The 21,433-nt window shown below is 46.6% G+C and overlaps 1 protein-coding gene across 3 annotated transcripts; it reads right to left on the bottom strand.

Moving 5' to 3' along the window:
- Positions 1-128: 128 nt before the first annotated feature.
- On the bottom strand, positions 129-21,375 carry HARBI1 (harbinger transposase derived 1). 3 transcript variants are annotated; one of them, XM_010333985.2, is made up of 3 exons: positions 21,316-21,375; positions 19,440-20,256; positions 129-1,056 (listed from the first exon to the last, which is right to left on the bottom strand). In XM_010333985.2, the coding sequence occupies exons 2-3, from the start codon at positions 20,107-20,109 to the stop codon at positions 677-679; spliced, it is 1,050 nt and encodes a 349-aa protein (XP_010332287.1). In that variant the 5' UTR covers positions 20,110-20,256; positions 21,316-21,375; the 3' UTR covers positions 129-676. The 3 variants fall into 3 exon arrangements, with proteins under 3 accessions (XP_010332287.1, XP_003920094.1, XP_010332284.1); XM_003920045.3 differs by having other exon boundaries at positions 21,274-21,375; XM_010333982.2 differs by lacking the exon at positions 21,316-21,375 and adding an exon at positions 21,051-21,267.
- Positions 21,376-21,433: the final 58 nt, after the last annotated feature.

Consider the following 21,433-nt stretch of genomic DNA (forward strand, 5'->3'; position numbering starts at 1 on the left):
ATGTAGGCAGCAAAGTAGAAAAACTAAAATACCACCCAAATAATCCAGAATAGGTAAATATTGTTTTCATCTGAAATCTGCAGATAATTGAAACCAAAAAAGTGTTTTGACTCTATGCTGTCTTCCCCTTTACTATTACTTTTTTTTTTTTTTTGAGACAGAGTCTTGCTCTGTTACCCAGGTTGGAGTGCAGTGGCGTAATCTCGGCTCACTGCAACCTCCACCTCATGGGTCAAGCGATTCTCCTGCCTCAGCCTCCCAAGTAGATTACAGGCATGCACCACCATGCCTAGCTAATTTTTGTATTTTTACTAGAAATGGTGTTTTGCCACATTGGCCAGGCTGGTCTTAAACTCCTGACCTTTACTATGACTTTGTAGGCACAATCATAAATGTTTGCAACCAGCGAGCTTTCAAACTAGTGGTACTCAGCCAGGAGTTCATTTGATAGTGGGGAGCTGCTGTTTTGGTTTTGGTTTAGTTAAGGCATTTGCAAATGAATCAAGATGTACTTGTACTGGCATAGCCCCAACCTTACCAAAACACACAGATTAAATGTCAGTTTATGACAAGTATCTGTATACTCAGTCATGCTAGATGATGGAACTGTAGAAAGTGATGAGGGGGAAAGTCTGACACAACTCCTGGGAAGTCTCCCTCCTCTCCACCTTCTACATTAGCTAAAATGAGTAAGCATTAGCTCCTGACGAATACGGTCAGCCTCCAAGTCCAGGGACTCCATGTGCTCATACTCTTCCTCAGGGGGCTGTTCCATGGGTCCTGTCATTGGAGAGGACCAAACATCCATCCCATGCTCCAGGGAGATGTTGTGGAGGACACAACAAGCCAAGATGATGTGGCTGGACTTCTCTGGTGAGTACTGCAGTGCCCCCTTGGATCCATCCAGGCAGCGGAATCGGGAGCAGAGGGTTTGGAAAGTCTTCTCAATCACACTGTGAGTTGCAGAATGGGCCATATTATAGCGATATTCTGCTGGAGTTTCAGGAATGTGAAGTGGGGTCATGAGCCAGGTATGAAGAAAGAAGGCACTATCACCTGTGGGGAAGGACCAAAGAAATCATAAGTGATTATAAATGAACTACAAACAGAAAGTGAAATTCAGGAAACATATACTGAGGATGGAAAAGAAAATATGACAGCCTCTGGTGCCAAAGAACACTAGAAAACCAAGCAGAAAATGCTATGGTACAAAGAAAGCATACCAATGCCAGGAGCAGAAAGACACGAGTCCTGGCTGAGAATAACCTTGGTAAAAATCAGCAGAGAAAAATGCTGGTACCTAAAGGAAACCAAATATGAAAGAATGTAGAAAGGTGGTGAAGGCACTGAAGGAAATAAAATTCCTGCATTTGGCCAGTGGCAGTGGCTCACGTCTGTAATCCCAGCACTTTGGGAGTACTTTTGGGCCGAGACTGGTGGATCACTACCTAAGGTCAGGAGTTCAAGACCAGCCTGACCAATATGGTGAAACCCCACCTCTACTAAAAATACAAAAATTAGCTGGGTGTGGTGGCGGGCGCCTGTAACCCCAGCTACTCAGGAGGCTGAGGCAGAATTGCTTGAACCTAGGAGGTGGAGGTTGCAGTGAGCCAAGATCATGCCATTGCCTCTCCACCTTCTCCAGCCTGGGCAAGGAAAGCAAAACTCCTTCTCAAATAAAATAAAATAAAATTCCTGCATTTTCCTAATTCAGAGATACTGTTACTTAATAAACGGCTTAGGTCGGGAGCTGTGGCTCACACCTATAATCCCAGCAATTTGGAAGGCCTAGGTGGGTGGATCACCTGAGGTTGGGAGTTCGAGACCAGCCTGACATGGAGAAACCCTGTCTCTACTAAAAATACAAAATTAGCCAGCTGTGGTGCCACATGCCTGAAATCCCAGTTACTCGGGAGACTGAGGCAGGAGAATCGCTTGGACCTGGGAGGCAGAGGTTGCAGTCACCCAGGATCCCATCATTGCACTCCAATCTGGGCAACAAGAGCAAAACTCCCTCTCAAAAAAAAAAAAGGGCCGGGCGCGGTGGCTCACGCCTGTAATCCCAGCACTTTGGGAGGCCGAGGTGGGTGGATCACAAGGTCAAGAGATCAAGACCATCCTGGTCAACATGGTGAAACCCCGTCTCTACTAAAAATACTAAAAATTAGCTGGGCATGGTGGCACGTGCCTGTAATCCCAGCTACTCAGGAGGCTGAGGCAGGAGAATTGCCTGAACCCAGGAGGCGGAGGTTGCAGTGAACCGAGATCGCGCTATTGCACTCTAGCCTGGGTAACAAGAGCAAAACTCCGTCTCAAAAAAAAAAAAAACGGCTTAACCAAAGCAAATAAAATAAAATAGCATGCCAATCTTCAAAATCTCTAAAGAGAGGGCCGGGCGCGGTGGCTCAAGCCTGTAATCCCAGCACTTTGGGAGGCCGAGGCGGGTGGATCACGAGGTCGAGAGATCGAGACCATCCTGGTCAACATGGTGAAACCCCGTCTCTACTAAAAATACAAAAAATTAGCTGGGCATGGTGGCTCGTGCCTGTAATCCCAGCTACTCAGGAGGCTGAGGCAGGAGAATTGCCTGAACCCAGGAGGTGGAGGTTGCGGTGAGCCGAGATCGCGCCATCGCACTCCAGCCTGGGTAACAAGAGCGAAACTCCGTCTCAAAAAAAAAAAAAAAAAAAAAAAATCTCTAAAGAGCAAGAATGAGACAGAAAAAAAGAAAATTCTGCCAAGAGATCCCAAAACACTTGTGAGGAAAAGTCTTAACTTTACCCTCAAAATTTCAAGTCTAAAAGCACTTCCAATGTATTTCAGGGTATTTCACGGACTACTATAGTAATTTATCCTCTCAGTGCTAAGAATAATAAAAGTCCGAGCATTTGGGGCAGAGATCAGAACTCAGGTATTCTGCCTTCCTACATATCACAATTACGAGAATCATGCCTCTGTAAGAGGAAGAATTTCACATGAACAAAGAGAGCATACATATAATCAGGCAAATAGTAATAGTGATAAGGAAATGAATTCAGAAGTCAATTTTAAAAACACACACAAGGCATTCTCCTTAAGTGACTTCTTTATCAAATGATCCCAGGAAATGCTAACAAAAACAAAAACAAAAACAAAAAAATCTAGGATGCAATGTCCCGATACAACAGCACAATGTTTCTATAATGTTTTCTTGTCCTGACTCACTATCACTACATCTGGCAGATGAGATGTCCCACACAGAGGCAAAACCTCTTAGAAATTTGAGAGACAAATAGGCCCTGGAGTACCAGTTTGCATACCACTGTGTTCCTGCCCCACCATCAATTTCAGTAAATAGTTCTGAACCGTTCAGACATGGTAGGCACTGTTCCCAACATGCAGGGCTCATTTCTTTTAGGCCCTTACATTTACTTTTTTGGAGACAGAGTTCTGGAGTGCAGTGGAGTGATAACAGTTCGCTGCAGCCTCAACCTTCCAGCCTCCTACCTCAGTCTCCGGAATATCTGGGACCACAGGCATGCACCTCCATGCCTAGCTAATTTTTTAATGTTTTCTAGAAAAGAGGTCTCACTATGTTACCCAGGCTGGTCTCTTAAGTCCTGTGCCCAAGCAACCCACCCACCTTGGCCTCCCAAAGTATTGGGATTATAGCACCTAGTAGGAGCTTACATTTCTAAGAAATAGATTAACTGTAAATGTCTAAGAAGTCTCACAAACTTTTCAAATTTAATATTTAGCTGACTTTTTCCCTCCTAGGTATAAACTTTTTTCTTTTCTTTTTTTTTTTTGAGACAGAGTCTCACTCTGTTGCCCAGTCTGGAGTATAATGGTGCTATCTCGGCTCACTGCAACCTCCACCTCCCAGGTTCAAGCGATTCTCCTGCCTCAGTAGCTGGGATTACTGGCGCCTGCCACCACACCCAGCTAATTTTTGTATTTTCAGTAGAGACGGGGTTTCATCATGCTGGCCAGGCTGGTCTTAAAATCAGGACCTCAGGCTATCCGCCGGACTCAGCCTCCCAAAGTGCTGGAATTACAGGTGTGAGCCACCGCACCCGGCCATAACTTTTTCTTGTAATTGAACATAACCCTACTAAATAATAGATTTAAGAAACTGATGCTATAAATAATAATGAAAAATAATATCCATGACTCATTGAACGCCTACTATGTAGCAAGTACTGTGCTGATACTTTTTTTTTTTTTTGAGACGGAGTTTCGCTCTTGTTACCCAGCTGGAGTCCAATGGCGCAATCTCGGCTCACCGCAACCTCCGCCTCCTGAGTTCAGGCAATTCTCCTGCCTCAGCCTCCTGAGTAGCTGGGATCACAGGCACGCGCCACCATGCCCAGCTAATTTTTTGTATTTTTAGTAGAGACGGGGTTTCACCATGTTGACCAGGATGGTCTTGATCTCTCGACCTCGTGATCCACCCGCCTCAGCCTCCCAAAGTGCTGGGATTACAGGTTTGAGCCACCGCGCCCAGCCCAATGGATAGAATTTATTTATTTTTGAGACGGAGTTTCGCTCTTGTTACCCAGGCTGGAGTGCACTGGCGCGATCTTGGCTCACCGCAACCTCCGCCTCCTGGGTTCAGGCAATTCTCCTGCCTCAGCCTCCTGAGTAGCTGGGATTACAGGCACACGCCACCGTGCCCAGCTAATTTTTGGTATTTTTAGTAGAGACGGGGTTTCACCATGTTGACCAGGATGGTCTCGATCTCTTGACCTTGTGATCCACCCGCCTCAGCCTCCCAAAGTGCTGGGATTACAGGCTTGAGCCAGTGCGCCCGGCCGATACTTTTTTATAATTTTATTTTATTTGTTTAGTCTCACTCTGATACGCAGGATGGAGTGCAGCGGGGTGTTCTCAGCCCACTGTGACCTCTGCCTCCCAGGGTCAAGCAATTCTCCTGCCTCAGCCTCCCGAGTAGCTGGAACTACAGGCTTGTGCCACCACGCCTGGCTAACCTTTGTATTTTTTAGTAGAGATGGGGTTTTACCATGTTGGCCAGGCTGGTCTTGAACTCCCAACTTCAGATGATTCGCCTGCCTCAGGCTCCCCAAGTGCTAGGATTACAGGTGTGAGCTACCGTGCCTGGCCTAACTTTATTTTCTTTTTCTTTTTTTTTTTTTGAGACGGACTTTTGCTCTTGTTACCGAGACTGGAGTGCAATGGTGCAATCTCGGCTCACCGCAACTTCCGCCTCCTGGGTTCAAGCAATTCTCCTGCCTCAGGCTCCCGAGTAACTGGGACTACAGGCGTGCGCCACCATGCCCAGCTAATTTTTGTATTTTTAGTAGAGACGGGGTTTCACCATGTTGACCAGGATGGTCTCGATCTCTTGACCTCATGATCCACCCATCTCGGCCTCCCAAAGTGCTGGGATTATAGGCATGAGCCACCGTGCCCGGCCCCTAACTTTATTTTCAATATTTACTTACTTTTTTTTTTTTTTTTTTGAGACGGGTTTTACTCTGTTGCCTATGCTAAAGTGCAGTGGTGTGATCATAGCTCACTGCAACCTCAAATTCCTGGGCTCAAGCAATCCTCCCAATACAGTCTCCTGAGTAGCTGGGACTACAGGTGCATGCCAGAATGTCCAGCTAATTTTTAAAGTTTTTGTAGAGACAGGGTCTTGCTATGTTGCTAGGCTGGTCCTGAACTCCTGGCCTCAAGCGTTCCTCCCACTTCAGGAGGAACTCCCACCCATTTCACCTCCCAAAGTGCTAAGATTACAGGTGTGATCACCACGCCTGGCTGGTACTTTTTAAAAGATTATTAGGCCGGCCGGGCGCGGTGGCTCAAGCCTGTAATCCCAGCACTTTGGGAGGCCGAGGCGGGTGGATCACAAGGTCAAGAGATCGAGAACATCTTGGTCAACATGGTGAAACCCCGTCTCTACCAAAAATACAAAAAATCAGCTGGGCATGGTGGCGCGTGCCTGTAATCCCAGCTACTCAGGAGGCTGAGGCAGGAGAATTGCCTGAACCCAGGAGGCGGAGGTTGCGGTGAGCCGAGATCGCGCCATTGCACTCCAGCCTGGGTAACAAGAGCAAAACTCCCTCTCATAAAAAAAAAAAAAAAAAAAAAAAAAAAAAAGATTATTAGGCCAAGTGCAGTTGCTCCTCTTAGGTCAGGAGTTTGAGACCAGCCTGGCCAACATGGCGAAATCCCGTCTCTACTAAGAATACAAAAATTAGCCAGGCATGGTGGTGCGTGCCTGTAGTCCCAGCTACCTGGGAGGCTGAGGCAGGAGAACTGCTTGAATCTGGGAGGTAGAGGTAGCAGCGAGCCAAGAATGTGCCACTGTACTCCAGCCTAGGCGACAGAGAGAGACTGTTTAAAAAAAAAAAAAAAGATTATCTCTTATTATGCAATTCCAACTCTGCTGCTAGGTTAGATATTGAACTCATTTTCAAAATGAGAAGATAAAAGTATATGTCTGTCATCCATTGATATGTCAGGCAAAGGAAAGACCTAGTCACTAAATGTTAATTTCAGACTCAGAATACTAAAACAAGAGTATAATGCTATAAAAGAGAATAAAATAAGCATCTAGGATGAATACTGAAACCCGGAGATGCTAAATAATACTTGTTAAATTTTCTCTAAGAAATTGTATATCCCTTGTTATGCATAGCTAACCATTTGTTCATTAAAACAAAACAAAACAAGGCCGGGCGCGGTGGCTCACGCCTGTAATCCCAGCACTTTGGGAGGCCGAGGCGGGTGGATCACGAGGTCAAGAGATCGAGACCATCCTGGTCAACATGGTGAAACCCCGTCTCTACTAAAAATACAAAAAAATCGGCCGGGCACGGTGGCTCAAGCCTGTAATCCCAGCACTTTGGGAGGCCGAGGTGGGTGGATCACAAGGTCAAGAGATCGAGACCATCCTGGTCAACATAGTGAAACCCCGTCTCTACTAAAAATACAGAAAATTAGCTGGGCATGGTGGCACGTGCCTGTAATCCCAGCTACTCAGGAGGCTGAGGCAGGAGAATTGCTTGAACCCAGGAGGCGGAGGTTGCGGTGAGCCGAGACTGCGCCATTGCACTCCAGCCTGGGTAACAAGAGCGAAACTCCGTCTCCAAAAAAAAAAAAAATACAAAAAAATCAGCTGGGCATGGTGGCACGTGCCTGTAATCCCAGCTACTCAGGAGGCTAAGGCAGAAGAATTGCCTGAACCCAGGAGGCAGAGGTTGCGGTGAGCCAAGATCGCGCCATTGCACTCCAGCCGGGGTAACAAGAGTGAAACTCCGTCTCAAAAAAAAAAAAAAAAAAAAGAAAAGAAATTGTATATCCCCTTAAACGGGGGAGATATACAGAAAAAACTAAAGAAGACCTTTTGTAAAATTGCTCTACCCTCACTAACTGGTTTTAAACCAAGCACCACTGGAAAACAGACACTCAGGAGGGGATTAGGATCTAAATTGCTAAACAGATTACAATTGCTTATATGATCAGTCATCCACAAGACATTTTGGCAGACCTTACCCAAAGCAGCTTAATAGGACTAGGCCAAGAGCTAAAGAAATAAGAACTGAGGATGAATTGTTTGCAGGAATAGGTGTATTTAGACAGTAATTTAGATAATGCATTCTGATGGGACAGACGAGAATGAGGACAGGAATGGATAATAACGTAGAAAAAAAATATACTTAAAAAAAAAGGCAGGGGGATCACAGCTACTTCTAGGTTTGTCAAATCTACAACTGTTCCTCAAACCTGACAGTTGTTTTTTAAAATACGATTAGGTGGCTGGGTACAGTGGCTCATGCCTATAATCCCAGCACTTTGGGAGGCTGAGGTGGGTGGATCAGCTGAGGTCAGGAGTTTGAGACCAGCCTGCCCAACATGGTGAAACTCAGTCTCTACTAAAATACAAAAATTAGCCAAGCGTAGTGGCGGGTGACTGTAATCTCAGCTACTCAGGAGGTTGAGGCAGATGAATCGCTTGAACCTGGGAGGCGGAGGTTGCAGTAAGCCAAGATCGTGCCATTGCACTCCAGTCTGGGCAACAAGAGCGAAACTCTCACTCAAACAACAACAACAACAACAACAAACAATTAGCCATCTATTCTCTCTTTTGTTAACATATTCTCATTCCTTATAATCCTGCTAATCTTCCCATAATTACTTCCATTGTCCACACAACCTCTAGAGACTAGCATTTTCCAAAATCTGTCTATTCATATGAATTATTTAGGGTCTTTGTAGCCCAGACTGGAGTGCAATGGCACAATAATAGCTCACTGCAGTCTTGAACTCCTGGGCTCAACTGATCCTCCGAGGTCAGCCTCCCAAGTAGCTGGGACTACAGGCACATGCCACCATAACTGGCTCATTTAAAAAAAAATTTCTCCTGCCTCAGCCTCCCAAGTAACTGAGATTACAGGTGCACACCACCACACCCAGCTAATTTTTGTATATTTAGTAGAGACAGGGTTTCATCATGTTGGCCAGGTTGGCCTCAAACTCACAATCTCAGGTGATCTGCCTGCCTCTGCCTCCCAAAGTGCTAGGATTAAAGGCGTGAGCCACCACGACTGGCAACGATTTTTTTTAGAGGCAGGGTCTTGGTATGTTGCCCAGGCTGGTCTTGAACTCCTGACCTTAAGGGATCTTCCTCAGTCTCCTGAGTAGCTGAGATTACAGGTGTGAGCCATCAGCCAGCTAGTAATGTGTATGTTTGTCTATACATATATTTGTGTATTTTTTTTTTTTTTTGAGACGGAGTTTCGCTCTTGTTACCCAGGCTGGAGTGCAATGGCGCGATCTTGGCTCACCGCAACCTCCGCCTCCTGGGTTCAGGCAATTCTCCTGCCTCAGCCTCCTGAGTAGCTGGGATTACAGGCCCATGCCACCATGCCCAGCTAATTTTTTTTTTTGTATTTTTAGTAGAGACAGGGTTTCACCATGTTGACCAGGATGGTCTCGATCTCTCGACCTCGTGATCCACCCACCTCGGCCTCCCAAAGTGCTGGGATTACAGGCTTGAGCCAACGCGCCCAGCATATATACGTATTTTTTGAGACAGGGTCTTTCTCTGCCACCCATATAGGAGTGCAGTGGTGCAATCTTAGCTCACTGCAACTTCCCCCTCCCAGGCTCTAATGATCCTCCGACCTCAGCCTCTGGACCAGCAGGGACCCACCACCACACCTGGCTAATTTTTTGTATTTTTGGTAGAGATGAGGTTTTGCAATTTGGCTGACGCTGGTCTTCAACTCCTAAACTCAGGCAATCCACCTGCCTTGACCTCCCAAAGTGCTGAGATTACAGGTATGATCTACCATACCTGGCTTAGTAATGTGTGTGTATATATATATTTGGAGACGGAGTTTTGCTCTTGTTACCCAGGCTGGAGTGCAATGGCGCAATCTCGGCTCACCGCAACCTCTGCCTCCTGGGTTCAGGCAATTCTCCTGCCTCAGCCTTCTGAGTAGCTGGGATTACAGGCATGCACCACCATGCCCAGCTAGTTGTTTGTATTTTTTTTTTTTTTTTTTTTGAGACAGAGTTTCGCTCTTGTTACCCAGGCTGGAGTGCAATGGCGCGATCTCGGCTCACCGCAACCTCCGCCTCCTGGGTTCAGGCAATTCTCCTGCCTCAGCCTCCCGAGTAGCTGGGATTACAGGCACGTGCCACTATGCCCAGCTAATTTTTTGTATTTTTTAGTAGAGACGGGGTTTCACTATGTTGACCGGGATGGTCTCGATCTCTCGACCTCGTGATCCACCCGCCTCGGCCTCCCAAAGTGCTGGGATTACAGGCTTGAGCCACCGCGCCCGGCCTGTATTTTTTTTTTTTTTTTGAGACAGTTTCACTCTTGTTACCCAGGCTGGAGTGCAACGGCGCGATCTCGGCTCACCGCAACCTCTGCCTCCTGGGTTCAGGCAATTCTCCTGCCTCAGCCTCCCGAGTAGCTGGGATTACAGGCATGTGCCACCATGCCCAGCTAATGTTTTGTATTTTCAGTAGAGATGGGTTTTCACCTTGTTGACCAGGATGGTCTCGATCTCTTGACCTCATGATCCACCCGCCTCGGCCTCCCAAAGTGCTGGGATTACAGGCTTGAGCCACCACGCCCGGCCCATTTTTTGTATTTTTAGTAGAGACGGGGTTTCACCATGTTGACCAGGATGGTCTTGATCTCTTTTTTTTTTTTTTTTTTTTTTTTTGAGACGGAGTTTCACTCTTGTTACCCAGGCTGGAGTGCAATGGTGTGATCTCGGCTCACCGCAACCTCCGCCTCCTGGGTTCAGGCAATTCTCCTGCCTCAGCCTCCTGAGTAGCTGGGATTACAGGCACGTGCCACCATGCCCAGCTAATTTTTTGTATTTTTAGTAGAGACGGGGTTTCACCATGTTGACCAGGATGGTCTGGATCTCTCGACCTCGTGATCCACCCGCCTCAGCCTCCCAAAGTGCTGGGATTACAGGCTTGAGCCACCGCGCCCAGCTGGTCTTGATCTCTTGACTTTGTGATCCACCCGCCTCAGCCTCCCAAGTGCTGGGATTACAGGCGTGAGCCACCGCGCCCGGCGTAATGTATATTTTAAATAAATTCCCTGGCCAGGTGCGGTGGCTCACGCCTTTAATTCCAGCACTTTGGGAGGCCAGGGCAGGTGGATCAGTTGAGATCAGGAGTTCAAGACCAGCCTGACCAACATGGCAAAATGCCGACTCTACTAAAAACAAAAAATTAGCTGGGCTTGGTGGTACACACCTGTAATCCCAGCCACTTGGAAGGCTGAGGCAGGAGAATCGCTGGAACCCAGGAGGCGGAGGTTCCAGTGAGCTGAGATTGTGCCATTCAAGTCCAGCCTGGGCAACAAGACTCTGTCTCGATAAATAAATTAATTCCCCAGATGATTCTTTTGAGCTTGAAAATCTGTGAAACACTATAAAAGTAAAAAGTCTTCCAACTAGTTTACCTGTTAGAGCTCACGGAAACTTTCTAAAGGGTACACTGGGCTAGAACTGATGAGTACTAAGGAAATCTTTTTTTTTTTTTTTCCTGAAACGGAGTCTCACTCTGTTGTCCAGGTTGTAGCACAGTAGCGTGATATCGGCTCACTGCAATATCCACGGGTTATTAGGTTCAAGCGATTCTCCTGCCACAGTCTCCCAAGTAGCTGGGATTACAGGTGCTTCTGCACCCAGCTAATTTTTATATTTTTAGTAGACAGAGTTTCACCATCTTGGCCAGGCTGGCCTTGAACTCCTGACCTTGTGATCCACCCACCCTGGCCTCCTAAAGTGCTGCTTTATGGGCGTGAGCCATTTTTTTTTTTGTAAAGACAGTCTCACTCTGTCATCCAGGCTGGAGTGCAGTGGCACAACCTCTGCTCACTGCAACCTCCACCTACTGGGTTCAAGCAAGTCTTGTGCCTCACCCTCCCGAGTAGCTGGAATTACAGGCTTGCACCACCACACCCAACTAATTTTTGTGTATGTAGGAGACGGTGTTTCACCATGTTGTACAGCTGGTCTCAAACTTCTGTCCTTAAGTGATCCACCTACCTCAACCTTCCAAAATGCTGGGATTACAGGTTTAAGCCACTGCACCTGGACTAAGGAAATCAGTTTCTACATCTTCAACTTCCACAGGTATATTCCTAGTTTTCTTAGTGCCTAACACCAAAACCAGCTTTAATAGACACTTGTGAACCAAGCACAGAGGCTCATACCTGTAATCTCAGCACTTTGGGAGGCTGAAGTGGACGACTTGAGCTCATGAGTTTGACACCTGCCTGGGCAACACAGTGAAACCCAGACTCTTTAAAAAAAAAAAAATTTTTTCCTTTTTTTTTCCCTGTCTCACTCGTCGCCGCTTAGAGTGCAATGGCACAATATCTGCTCACTGCAACCTCTGCCTCCCAGGTTAAAGGAATTCTCATGCCTCAGCCACCTGAATAGCTAGGATTACAGGTGCCTACCACCATGACTGGCTAATTTTTGTATTTTTAGTAGAGACGGGGTTTCACCAGGCTTTGGCCAGGCTGGTCTCAAACTCCTGACCTCAGGTGATCTGTCTGCATCAGCCTCCCAAATGTTGATATTACAGGCGTGAGCCACGGTGCCCAGCCAAAAAAAATTTTTTTTAATTAGCTAGGCATGGTTTCAGGCACCTATGGTTCCAGCTACTCGGTAGGCTGATATGGGAGGATCACTTGGGCCAAGGAGGTCAAGGGAACAGTGAGTTGTGATCATGCCACTGCCCTCTAGCCTGGGTGACAGTGTAAGACTCTGTCTCAAAAATATATGTATATATGTAATATAATAAACATTTGTTAAATGTTGCTGCAATATCCATGTTTCCCACATCTACTCTTTCTGTAGATGGGGGAATCAGAAAAGTTATTTATCAGAATTTTTACTGATTTTCAACTATGTACCACAAACAATGTAAAAAACTACTTTAAATCCATTAATTCCAACTGAATATCTGATCCCAAGGTGGTAAGACAGAGAAAATCAGTACCTCCTACATGATCTTGAAGTCCTTACAATGAGTATTTGCCAACTAGAGTGATTTGTCATATGATCTGGTTTAAACACTGAAACACGAGGAACTTAAATGTTCTGTGCCTCAGTCTCCTCTTTTGTAAAAATGTTAATATTAGTATTTAACTCTTAAAGAGTTTTTATAAGCATTAAGTGATATAACAGATGCAGATACTTACAATATTGCCTGTCAAATTCAAAAGGCTCAGTAAGTTTTAGTTGGCTTAATAGTTAGGGGACCAGGCAGGTCTTGGTAGCTTATGTCTGTAATTCCAGCACTTTGGGAGGCCAAGGTGGGCTGACTGCTTGAGCCAATGGGTTCGAGACCAGCCTGGGCAACATGCAAAACACTAACTCTACCAAAACTACAAAAATTAGTCCCAGCTACTCAGTAGACTGAGGTAGGAGGATCAATTGAGGTCAAGTCTGCAGTGAGTCATGATCACACCACTGCACTCCAGCCTGGGTGACAAACTAAGGCCCTGTTCAAAAAAAAAAAAAAAAAAAAATTAGGGAACCAAAGTGAAAAGATTCATAAGAAATCAGCTTGGAACCCAAGTATTCCCACAGTTATAGAAGAAATGGCCAGATGAGACAATTGCAAAATAGACTTTCCTACATTCCTTGATGTGAGTTGTATGAAAATAAAATTTTGAAAGCTCAAAATAAGCAAAAAGTGTGTTTAAGATAAAGGTCTAGGCCGGGCGCGGTGGCTCAAGCCTGTAATCCCAGCACTTTGGGAGGCCGAGGCAGGTGGATCACGAGGTCGAGAGATCGAGACCATCCTGGTGAACATGGTGAAACCCCGTCTCTACTAAAAATACAAAAAACTAGCTGGGCATGGTGGCGCGTGCCTGTAATCCCAGCTACTCAGGAGGCTGAGGCAGGAGAATTGCCTGAACCCAGGAGGCGGAGGTTGCGGTGAGCCGAGATCGCGCCGTTGCACTCCAGCCTGGGCAATAAGAGCGAAACTCCGTCTCAAAAAAAAAAAAAAAGATAAAGGTCTGTGGCTAGGCAAGCTGGCTTATGCCTGTAATCCTAGCACTTTGGGAGGCTGACACAGGTGAATCACGAGGTAAGGAAATCAAGATCATCCTGGCCAACATGGTGAAACCCCATCTCTACTAAAATAAAAAAAAATAGCTAGGCGTGGTGGCATGTGCCTGTAGTCCCACCTACTCAGGAGGTTGAGGCAGGAGAATCCCTTGAGCTGGGAGGCAGAAGTTGCAGTGAGCTGAATCACGCCGCAGCACTCCAGCCTGGTGACAGAGAGAGGCTCCGTCTCAAAAAAAAAAAAAAAAAAAAAAAAAAAGATAAAGGTCTGGGCTGGGTGTGGTGGCTGATGCCTGTAGTCCCAGCACTTTGGGAGCCTGAGGCAGGCAGATCACCTGAGGTCAGGAGTTTGAGACCAGCCTGACCAACATGGAGAAACCCCATGTCTACTAAAAATACAAAATTAGCCAGGCGTGGTGGTGCATGCCTGTAGTCCAGCTACTCGGGAGGCTGAGGCAGGAGAATCACTTGAACTCGGGAGGCAGAGGTTACAATGAGCCGAGAGCATGTCACTGCACTCCAGCCTAGATGACAGAATGAGATTCCTTCCAAAAAAAAAAAAAAAAAAAGATAAAGGTCCAGTAGAGTAGCAGGAAGGTAGTGCATTGAAATTGAAAATGGTATGGAGACGCAACTACTCAAGAAAATCAGTTAGTTCCAAGATATGACACGTGGTGCCCTGGAAGCTCTATACCCATGAGTGAGGTCTTTGGCCACCTGGAACACGGGAGGTTTCTCTCTCTCTCTTTTTTTTTTTTTTTGAGACGGAGTTTCACTCTTGTTACCCAGGCTGGAGTGCAATGGTGCAATCTCAGCTCACCGCAACCTCCGCCTCCTGGGTTCAGGCAATTCTCCTGCCTCAGCCTCCTGAGTAGGTGGGATTACAGGCACGTGCCACCATGCCCAGCTAATTTTTTGTATTTTTAGTAGAGATGGGGTTTCACCATGTTGACCAGGATGGTCTCGATCTCTTGACCTTGTGATCCACCCGCCTTGGCCTCCCAAAGTGCTGGGATTACAGGCATGAGCCACCGCGTCCGGCCTCTTTTTTTTTTTTTTTTTTTTGAGATGGAGTCTCACTCTATAGCCAGGCTGGAGTGCAGTAGCGTGAGTGATCCTGGCTCACTGCAACTTCTGTTTTCTGGTTTCAAGCAATTCTCCTGCCTTAGCCTCCCAGGTAACTGGGACTACAGACATGTAGTCCCAGAAGGACCTCAGACCTCCCAGGTAGCTGGGACTACCACCACGCCTGGCTAATTTTTTTTTTTTGTATTTTTAGTAGAGATGAACTTTTACCATGTTGGCCAGGATGGTCTCGATCTCTTGACCTCGTGATCTGTCTGCTTTTGCCTCCCAAAGTGCTGGGATTACAGGCGTGAGCTACCACGCCTGGCCTAGGTTTCTCTTTAAAGTGCCAGTAAACATGTTAAAGAGAAATATTTCCTGAGCATCAACTACATGGTAAGCACTGTGCTATGAGCATGTGCAGTGCAGATATGATTAGTGGTTGTGATCAGCTGGGCGTGGTGGTGTATGCCTGTGATACCAGCTACTGGTATTAGGAGCCTGAGCTGAGGCCAGAGGATTGCTTGAGGCCAGGAGTTTGAGACCAGCCTAGGCAACATAACAAGATCCTAATAAGATCCAATCTCAAAAAAAAAAAAAAAAAAAGTTAGAGTCTAAATCTTCCAATCCTTAACATAGCTTTCATCTCTCATGTTATATACAAAGTGCTGGGATTACAGGCATGAACCACCACACCCTTGTCCTGATGCTAATATAAAAGTAGCACCTAAACAAACAAACAAACAAAATAAGCTGCTGGGTTGATGGGTTTTATCACTGCTAACTAACTGCACTCCTCAGAGCTGTACAATCACCTTGGTTCACACAGATTAATGTTGAATAGATTCTTGTCCTACTCATAACATTAAGCCAGTCTTTCCAGTGGAACTCCGACAGATCTGTGAAGTGAATTGCTACAATAAGAATTGTGTACATGCATTGTCTACTACTATGTTTATGCAGATATCATAGTGACAACGAAGAATTCAAAAATAATTTTTTTTTTTTTTGAGACACAGTTTTGCTCTTCTTGCCCAGGCTGGAGTGCAATGACAAGATCTTGGCTCACCACCACCTCCGCCTCCCAGGTTTGAGCAATTCGCCTGCCTCGGCCTCCCGTTTAGCTGGGGTTACAGGCATGTGCCACCATGCCCCATTAATTTTGTATTTTAGTAGAGATGGGTTTTCTTCATTTGGTCAGGCTGGTCTCAAACTCCCGACCTCAGGAGATCCACCTGCCTTGCCCTCCCAAAGGGCTGGGATTACAGGCATGAACCACCTCGCCCAGCCACATTTGTATATCCATATAATACTTTATTTATAGGGAATTTTCATGTGTATTACCTAATCTTCACAATAGATATTACTGTGGTTGATGTCAGTTTAATTGTTTTACAGACGATAAAAATTAAGGCTCAATTGTATAGATGTACAACACTTAACCAGTTCTGGACAGTCCTGATAAATATGTTGGATTCTTCTTTTTTTTGAGACCAAGTCTCCATCTGTCACCCAGGCTGGAGTGCAAATGGTGTGCTCACCGCAACCTCTGCCTCCCAGGTTCATGTGATTCTCCTGCCTCAGCCTCTTGAATAGCTGGGAGTACAGGCACATAGCACCACACCTGACTAATTTTTGTATTTTTAGTAGAGACGGGTTTTCACTATATTGGCCAGGCTGGTCTTGAACTTTTGACTTCATGATCCACCCGCCTCAGCCTCCCAATGTGCTGGGATTACAGGCATTTTTTTTCCCTTTTTGTTTTTTTTTTTGAGATGGAGTTTCACTCTGTTGCCCAGGCTGGAGTGCAGTGGTGGGATCTAAGCTCACTGTAACCTCTGCCCTCTGGGTTCAAATGATTCTCCTGCCTCAGCCTCCCAAGTAGGTGGGGATTACAGGCATGCCCCACCATGCCCTGTTCATTTTTTTTTTTTTTTTGAGACGGAGTTTCGCTCTTGTTACCCAGGCTGGAGTGCAATGGCACAATCTCGGCTCACTGCAACCTCTGCCTCCTGGATTCAAGCAATTCTCCTGCCTCAGCTTCCTGAGTAGCTGGGATTACAGGCACGCGCCACCATGCCCAGCTAATTTTTTGTATTTTTAGTAGAGACAGGGTTCCACTATGTTGACCAGGATGGTCTCGATCTCTTGACCTCGTGATCCACCCGCCTCGGCCTCCCAAAGTGCTGGGATTACAGGCTTGAGCGACTGCACCCGGCCTGTACCCTGTTAATTTTTGTATTTTTAGTTTCACTATGTTGGTCAGGCTGGTCTCGAACACCCTACCTCAGGTGATACGCCTGCCTCAGCCTCCCATGATGATGGAATTACAGGCATGAGACACCGTGCCCAGCAGTATTTTGGCTTTATTTCAGGGAGTTGTTTGATTTATTTATTTATATTATCATTACTTTTCTGAGAGACAGTGTCTTGCTTTGTCGCCCAGGCTGATGTCAAACTCCTATATTCAAGTGACCCTTTGACCTTGGCTTCCCAAAGTGCTGGGATTACAGGCATGAACCACCACACCCAGACAGGATGGTTTTTATGTGCTTGTTTTTGTTGCCGTAGCTATTGTTTGCAATAAAAATTCTTTTATGCAATTTTGTTTTACATACATATAAATGTATACCTCTAAGATAAATTCTTCTCTTTTATTGAGGTGGAGTCTTGCTCTGTTGCCCAGGCTAGAGTGCAGTGGGGTGATCTTGGCTCACTGCAACCTCTGCCTCCTAGGTTCAAGCGATTCTCCTACCTCAGGCTCCCAGGTAGTTGGAATTACTAGTAATCCCAGCTACTTAGGAGGCTAAGGCAAGAGGTAACTTGAGCCTGGACCTTGTGTAGCCTGAGCAAGACAGCAAGACCCTCTCTTAACAACAATTAAACAATTTTTATTTATTTTATTTTATTTATTTATTTTTTTTTGAGACGGAGTTTCACTCTTGTTACCCAGGCTGGAGTGCAATGGCGCGAACTCGGCTCACCGCAACCTCCGTCTCCTGGGTTCAGGCAATTCTCCTGCCTCAGCCTCCTGAGTAGCTGGGATTACAGGCACGTGCCACCATGCCCAGCTGATTTTTTGTATTTTTAGTAGAGACGGGGTTTCACCATGTTGACCAGGATGGTCTCGATCTCTCGACCTCATGATCCACCCGCCTCAGCCTCCCAAAGTGCTGGGATTACAGGCTTGAGCCACCGCGCCCGGCTTTATTTTATTTTTTTATTTAGCCACCACTGCGCCTGGCTAATTTCTGTATTTTTAGTAGAGATGGGGTTCACCATCCTGGCCAGGGTGGTCTCCAACTCCTGACCTCGTGATCCACATTGCCTTAGCCTCCCAAAGTGCTGGGATTACAGGCATGAGCCACCATGCCTGGCCACCTCTAAGATAAATTGTTAGGAGTAAAAGAGCTGGATAAAATAACATAAAATATCTTTATTAATAATATTTTGTTTTTGGCCAGGCACAGTGGCTTACTCCTGTAATCCCAGCACTTTGGCAGGCCAAGGTAGGTGGATCATGAGGTCAGGAGACTGAGACCAGCCTGACCAACATGGTAAAACCCTGTCTCTACTAAAAATACAAAATTAGGGCCGGGTGCGGTAGCTCACGCCTGTAATCCCAGCACTTTGGGAGGCCGAGGCGGGTGGAACACGAGGTCAAGAGATCAAGACCATCCTGGTCAACATGGTGAAAACCTGTCTCTACTAAAAATACAAAAAATTAGCTGGGCATGATGGCGCGTGCCTGTAATCCCAGCTACTCAGGAGGCCGAGGCAGGAGAATTGCCTCAACCCAGGAGGCGGAGGTTGCGGTGAGCTGAGACCGCTCCATTGCACTCCAGCCTGGGTAACAAGAGCGAAATTCTCAAAAAAAAAAAAAAAAGAAAGAAAGAAAGAAAAAAAAAAGCAACAGGCCTGAGACTCAGCTCTACAGACTTCCATATCTCATTCTACTCCACTACGTTAACTTTCCTTTTTTTTTTTTTTTTTTTTTTTTGAGATGGACTTTCACTCTTGTTGGCCAGGCTGGAATGCAACTGCGCAATCTTGGGTCACTGCAACCTCCACCTCCTGGGTTCACGCAACTCTCCTGCCTCAGCCTCCTGAGTAGCTGGGATTACAGGCATGTACCACCACACCCAGCTAATTTTATATTTTTAGTAGAGATGGGGTTTCTCCATGTCAGTCAGGCTGGTCTTGAAGTTCTACCTCAGGTGATCCGCCAGCCTCAGCCTCCCCAAGTGTTGGGATTACAGGTGTGAGACACCACACCCAGCCACTTTTTTTTTTTTTTGAGACAGTCTCACTCCGTCACCCAGGCTGGAGTGCAGTGGCGCAATCTCGGCTCACTGCAACCTCTGCCTCCTGGGTTCAAGAGATTTTCCTGCCTCGGCCTCCCTAGTAGGTGAGATTACAGGCGCCTACTGCCGTGCCTGGCTAACCACTTTTCTTGTTTTTTTTTTGAGATGGAGTTTTTGATCTGTTGCCCAGGCGGAAGTGCAGTGGTGCCATCTTGGCTCACAATAACCTCCGCCTCCTGGGTTCAAGTGATTCTCCTGCCTCAGCCTTCCTAAGTAGCTGGGATTACGGGCGCCTGCTACCATGCTCAGCTAATTTTTTTATTTTTAGTAGAGACGAGGTTTCACCATGTTGATCAGGCTGGTCTCCAACTCTTGACCTCAGGTGATATCCACTGCCTCAGTCTCCCGAAGTGCTGGGATTACATGTGTGTGCCACTGCGCCTGGCCTACATAACTTTTCTATGCCTCCAAACAAAATGAAAATTCACACCTGCAGACTTACCCAGAAGCCAGCTATCTTTGTGCATACCGGCTTCAAACTGACTACTGAGGGAAGACTGCTGCAGCACAGCACAGTCCTGTAGGCTGCCAGGCCAGTTCGTCTCCACGGTCATTAGTGCCCCTCTGATGTCACACACCATTAGGCAGTTTAAAGAATGCAGGCCTTTCCGGTTCACATAGGAGAGGTCTTCAGCATTTGGTGCCTTGATGGCCACATGGATACAGTCAACCACCCCCATCACCCCTGGCATCCCTGCCAACCCATAGAATTCATCCTTGAGGGCCTGTATGGAGGCTTCATCAGCTGGAAAGCGAATGAACTGTGAGGCCCTTTCCACAAGTGCTTCGGTGACATTGGCAACACAACGACTCATAGATGCCTGACTGATTCCAATAGCATCTCCCATCCGAGTCTGGAAGGAACCTGAGGTATAAAAACCCAATGCTGCAAGGATCTGTGTCTCTGGGCTAATAGCCCTGGATCGCTGAGTAGGTCTAGAAAGATTCGCCCCCAAGAGCTCCACCAAGTAATAAATGAACTGTCGAGGAAACCCATACATGGACATCAGGTATTCATCAGTCACATCATCCAGCTTAAAACGGTCCAGTGTCCGGTGACCTCGGCCATACAGCAAGAGGTCACAGTCAAGCACTGTTATTGGTATTGCCATGGTAAATGTCAATGTTGTCTCTCGTTTCTCCTACTTTTTCTGAATCCTTCCCAATGAAGATGTTGGTGCAAGAAGGTAATTTTAAGAAAGTATCAGAATCCAACAGCTAACCACAGTTAAATGGCTCTGCCATTTGTAATCTTCTCTCTGTAAAGGTTAAAAGAAAAAAAAGTTAGAAAAGACTTTAAAGTGACTCAAAGGCTGCAGCACCTCCTTTTCTGTAAATTTCCATTTTGTTGGAGCAAACGTATCGTACTTAACAATTCTAGATTTTTCTACTCTAACTCATGGCTGGACGAAAGGCTTGCTCTGATTTGAAGGATAATGGAAATTCAATCTTTGTGGTTCATTTAATGCCCGGCATTTCAACTGAGAACAGCCGAAGATTAATGGTGATGATTACCTAGTTATTCACAAGGCAAAAGAGGTTGGCTCCTAACTACACAGGCCAAGAAGCAGCTGACATATGTCATAACCACCTTAGGTAAGAACTGGTCACGGGTTTCATTATCCAAAGACTTCTGGTTCCACCCGATAAGTACAGGACAGATGTTGGGGTGCTCAAACTAGTCTAACAAGAAGGGGCACAAAAGAAAACCCCAACAAGGCCAGGCGCGGTGGCTCAAGCCTGTAATCCCAGCACTTTGGGAGGCCGAGGCGGGTGGATCACGAGGTCAGGAAATCAAGACCATCCTGATCATCAAGACAAGGTGAAACCCCGTCTCTACTAAAAATACAAAGTTAGCTGGGCATGGTGGCGCGTGCCTGTAATCCCAGCTACTCAGGAGGCTGAGACAGGAGAATTGCCTGAACCCAGGAGTCGGAGGTTGTGGTGAGCTGAGATCGCGCCATTGCACTCCAGCCTGGGTAACAAGAGCGAAACTCCGTCTCAAAAAAAGAAACCCAACAACAAAGTACATGACCCAGCCTTATGGACGTACGTTGTGCTGTAACAAAAGGCTTTCTCTCACTCCAAGAACTCCAAATCGTGAAGCTGAGGGCCGGGAAGCAGGGAAGACCAGATACTTTGGGAGTCGGGAGCTAAAAAGAGGGTGGCCGAACCAGGTTTGCGAAGCGACTCCGCTACTTTTAAAAGGCATCCTAAAAACGGATCTCAAAGTCTGATTGCGCAGGGCACTCAGTCAGCCCAGGCCCGTCACCCACCTCTCCAAGGCTGCCAGATTACCATGCATACTTCCCACCCACCCAGTCAGAACGCGCCCTCCTCCGGAACCGGCAACCGCACACTGGCCGCCACGGCGCGCAACAGCGGCACCGCCCACTTCACGTCAGCATCCGCCCCACGCCGCGTCCTCACTGTTGC

This window comes from Saimiri boliviensis, chromosome 6 (genome assembly GCF_048565385.1).
Source record: "Saimiri boliviensis isolate mSaiBol1 chromosome 6, mSaiBol1.pri, whole genome shotgun sequence".
In the NCBI taxonomy this organism is placed as follows: Eukaryota; Metazoa; Chordata; class Mammalia; order Primates; family Cebidae; genus Saimiri; species Saimiri boliviensis.

Coding starts and splice junctions, on each gene's coding strand:
- HARBI1 (XM_010333985.2), bottom strand. CDS start 20,109: ATGGCAATACCAATAACAGTGCTTGACTGTGACCTCTTGCTGTATGGC. Junction 1,057..19,439: donor CAAAGATAGCTGGCTTCTGG/GTAAGTCTGCAG, acceptor CCTTCCCCACAG/GTGATAGTGCCTTCTTTCTT.